The 4,293-nt window shown below is 52.7% G+C and overlaps 2 protein-coding genes across 2 annotated transcripts; one reads left to right on the top strand and one right to left on the bottom strand.

The window, feature by feature from the left end:
• Nucleotides 1–922: 922 nt before the first annotated feature.
• On the top strand, nucleotides 923–1,663 carry EMH_0037050 (uncharacterized protein; the record flags this gene model as incomplete). The annotated part of the gene is given in 3 exon segments (XM_038022286.1): nucleotides 923–1,149; nucleotides 1,255–1,473; nucleotides 1,477–1,663. Coding segments are annotated over 3 exon segments (633 nt in total).
• Nucleotides 1,664–2,241: 578 nt separating this feature from the next.
• Nucleotides 2,242–3,428, bottom strand: EMH_0037060 (uncharacterized protein; the record flags this gene model as incomplete). Its single annotated transcript, XM_038022287.1, has 2 exons — nucleotides 2,242–2,275; nucleotides 2,560–3,428. The coding sequence occupies 2 exons, from the start codon at nucleotides 3,426–3,428 to the stop codon at nucleotides 2,242–2,244; spliced, it is 903 nt and encodes a 300-aa protein (XP_037878141.1).
• Nucleotides 3,429–4,293: the final 865 nt, after the last annotated feature.

Consider the following 4,293-nt stretch of genomic DNA (forward strand, 5'->3'; position numbering starts at 1 on the left):
ACGAAACAACTTCAGCCAGACCATACTACATTAGGAACTCTCCTATTAAAAGCCGCCGGCTGTGAACTTGCCTCCTGGTAACTGCAGACTTACCAAATAGCAACCCATACACTGCTCCCACCAAAGCATGAAGTAAACTCTTAACGTGTGCGTTAGCACCCACAGACGGACAGTTGATTGATGCCTGACAGCACACGCTGACAATGAGCAAATATTTCCACAAACCACAGCACGTGAATGTGCAGTGGCATCCGCGGGCTCTTGCGAGGAACAGGCTACCTCCAACGACAGAAAACGAACGCAATGCAGCATGATGCGTGCAAACTGCTTTGTATTTCTACAGGCGTGCATGTTGGTTACTTATGAAGGAACAAATTTTAAGAAATTGTTTAGAGTGTCAGCGCAGGCACAGGAACTTGGTGTCCGCGGGGCCGAGTTTACAGCCGGTGCTGCAAAAAGAAGTGCTGCAACGCAGGTAAGTTGCAGCACTTCTTGCTGCAGCTCAGGGAAAGCCGCCTCCTCTGCAAAACAGCCAAATGAAAACTTGCAGAAAAAGCACGAGATGCATTTCGCTCGCTACCGTGTTTTACCCAGTCCTGCGCAAGCACGCCTTCAAGAAAAGGCAAAATGTTTGCAAAATGTTTGTCGACTATAACCTTTGAAAGACAACTGCGAAGCTGGCGTAGTTTTCAGTTTTTGAGTAGGACAAGTAAGATATAATACACATTGCATTCAACGAGCGACTCGAAGGGTACAACCGCTCGTTTCCTTTACCTGGTTTACCGATCTTGCTGCAGTTAACACACGGAACTCCAAGCTACAGCATAGGTGGCTTTCGATTACCTTCACACGGCTGATAGATCAGCGACAACACTTGAACATATCACATCATTGTGTACTGGTCTCCCCGTTATCTTCCTGAATGCTCCTTTCACCGGCCTGGCGCTGCGGTGTCACCGCAGCGGGCGCGGAGGCCCTTTCGCCCCCTGAGGACTACTTTGTGTCCTGCGAGCAGCTTCCGATGATGTATCCGAGCTGTCACGATACGCAGGAAGCGGGGGAGGGGGAGGACGCTGTGGCAGCTCCTCCTGTCCGTATAATCCCTACTGAGCACCCTCAGGCCAGCCCGTTTCAGCCGTTGCCTGAGAAGTAAGGCTGCCGCGATAACCAGGGCTACTTGAGTGAAGGCTACTCGATCCTTGAACGCCCCCACCGTTAATCGGCCGAAAGGCAGGAGGAACACCAACCGATCAGGGAGGTACCTGTTGCCAAACTCCAGGAATTTGATTGGGAGATGGAAACACATAGATTGGCATTCCTAGAGTTGGCGGAAGAGGAGGACCGCGAGCTGGCGGAAGAGGAGGACCGCGAATTGGCGGAAGAGGAGGACCGTGAATTGGCGGAGGAGGAGGACCGCGAATTGGCGGAAGAGGAGGACCGCGAATTGGCGGAAGAGGAGGACCGCGAATTGGCGGNATTGGCGGAAGAGGAGGACCGCGAGTTGGCGGAAGAGGAGGACCGCCAGTTGGTGGAAGAGGAGGACCGCGAGGTGGCGGAAGATGAATACCTCCAGTTGGCGGAAGAAGAGTACCTCCAGTTGGCGGAAGAAGAGTACCTCCAGTTGGCAGAAGAAGAGTACCTTGCGTTGGTGGAAGAGGAATAGGCCTCGAGCCTCCGGGAAATGCTTGGAAGGCACCTGGAAACTGCTGAACAGGCGTGACGCTCTGCGGTGCATACATGTTTCGGGGTGCAAATGTGGATGCGGGGAGTGCAGATGTCGATGCGCGGGGTGCAGGTGTGGGTGGGGGGAATACCGTTACGAAGTGCCCACTAATGCTCTCCGTTTGCACCCATGGTGGATGCGGGATGGAAACGTGCCTCTGCGCAGGGCGCCAGAGAAAAGCAAAGCCCGGGGGAGGTGGAGCGGTCAGCCAAACCTCGCGGGCATCAGAAGAGGTAGTGGGTGTGTGCTGCTGTGCTTCTGTGGGAGTTTGTCTTCTCGGCATGAAGGCAGGAGCTTCCGCTCGAAGAACCGAATACGTCATAGACGAACCGAGCGGGGATTGTTGTTGCTCATTCGTACGGTCCTGTTGCAGCGTCAGTTGCCTGCGGCGCCGTGCGTTGTACCCTCTCAGCGACGGTTGCCTGAACGTATTCCAGATGCTGCTGAAAAGCTTTCTTCCGAGCCGTTTGTAACGTGTGGTAATTGCTTGAATCTCGGCGTCAAATGCCATAAGTTTCCTAGGGGCCCTTCGTTTTCTTTGTGGTGCGAGAACTGTGAATAAACCAAGCTCCTCTTGCACTGTGTCGACCCAGGAGGTCGCAGTGACGTCTCCTGCGAGTCTTCGCTTACCCACATGATACGTATACAAAAGAACGGTCATGAGTCTTCCCGCTACCTTTGAAGGAACGGGAATGCGGTTTTCAACAAATGGATTCATGTGTAGTAGAGCCGATTTACACTTTCTAATTCTAGTCGAGGAGATGCTTGCCTCGCCAGCTAGGTCCGACGAGTTAGAATCTGGTAGGGGAGTTTTAAATGCTTTCAAGAGTTCTAACATTTCTTTCCCCCGCTGAAGTGTATTAAACCTGGACCCAGTAGCTTCTAGTTGTGCCACAGCCTGCTCTCCCTCGTCCACAATGAAGTCAATCGTCTTCTGCCGCTGCAACTCAACTGCGGGAGTTGAATGCGCCCCATTGATAATCAACTCTTGCGTGCAGATCGTCAACAGCGAGACAAACATAGAGTCCTTCTTATCGAAGGGAAAATATTCCGCCAGTTCCCACCCAAGAGGTATGATGCCTTCCAACTCCTGCAATGCCTGGAGAGCCACTGATTCTCCGCTTGTCTCTGTAGGGGTTTCTTCCTGTGCTCCCTGTGCTCCCTGTGCTTCCTGTGCTCCTTGTGCTTCCTGTGCTCCCTCCTCACTCTCTGCCTCCTCGTCACTTTCCTCATCCTCCTCTTCTTCAACGCAGTCACTTTCTTGCTCGTCCTCCAAATCTGAATCGGAGAGAGCCCTGCTACCTATGGAGCCAGACACCATGGGGAACAGAGCCTTCCGTGCACACTGTAATACGACAAAAGCCACTGCTAAACACGCAACCGCCGCCAAGCTGGCGGCAACAGCCATGCGTTGACTACTTCTCCGCTGCCTCTGGAGCTTTCTAATCGCCGAGGGCTCGAAGCCCCCCAAAAACTTTCTCCCAACCGGAGTCGAAGACATGGAGGGATGGAGATGCACATTCCCATCCTGAGACATGGCAATCGGCAGCGTATCTGTCCCGCTTGAAGCCACATTTGTCGTCTCTGAAGCTCCAGTTACTACTGCTGCTGTTGCTGCTGCTGAAGCAAGGAGCGCCATCAACCCAACCAAGCTGGGCAACCCAAATGCATTCTTGTAGGCTATGCAGCGGTGGGCGGTCTCCATTTGCAACAACTGAACTGTGCAAGCTCTCCCAGGCGCGGCTGCTTCTGCGTAAGTGTTTGGTGAACTGTTCGCTGTGTGGCTGCAATTCAAATACCTGAACGATGATCACTGTTGAGGAGGATGCAAGCACTGCGGCCTTATACACTCGCTTTCACGGATTGCAAATTATTCAGATGAACATATCTTTACTCCCTATATAATAATCTTGTAGAGAGTTGGACTGTCGCAAGAAGCTGCGACTCCCGCTGCTTTGGCGTTGCCGTGCTGACACACCTACCGGCTTTGAGGACCCATGGAAGGAAGAAAAATGTCCTGATGCGTGGTGTGGGGCACTTCAGATGTAAGCCAAGTTTTTCTGTTGCTTAAAAATGTGATGGCTGTTACGCTGAGAGGTGAGGGGGGGGGGAGACCAGCGGAACCAGGAGGAGAAAATCGAGACTAGGGCGTCCCGTGTCTCTGGACAAATGTCAACTGATATCTAGCGGGTGGGCCCGCACCTAAACAGCGAAAAAAATCCAGAATTACCCTTCCAGAATGAAAATCAATACTGGTTGCTAGCTAAGTCGTCCCAAGAAAAAAAAAAGACAAGCACGGGTCCTGTAGTGCCTGGCATTACAACGTCAGTGCCGGCTAGGCCGGACACATAATAGGTAACTAAAGGGTACCATAAGCATCCTAGAAGAAAGGGTTAACTAGTTGTTTCATACGACTGTAATAGGATGAGCAGAGCCTAAACGAGTAGAGTGCCGAGACCATGAAACTGTGTAAGCCTGGCCGGCGAGCGGTGCGAGCATCCCCACCGTGCTGGCGGGACGAGTCCGGGCCGCAACCGTAAGGGAAACCGCCAGGTAGTCTCGGAGATCTA

This window comes from Eimeria mitis, genomic scaffold, assembly GCF_000499745.2.
Source record: "Eimeria mitis Houghton genomic scaffold, Emh_scaff1441, whole genome shotgun sequence".
Taxonomy (NCBI): Eukaryota; Apicomplexa; class Conoidasida; order Eucoccidiorida; family Eimeriidae; genus Eimeria; species Eimeria mitis.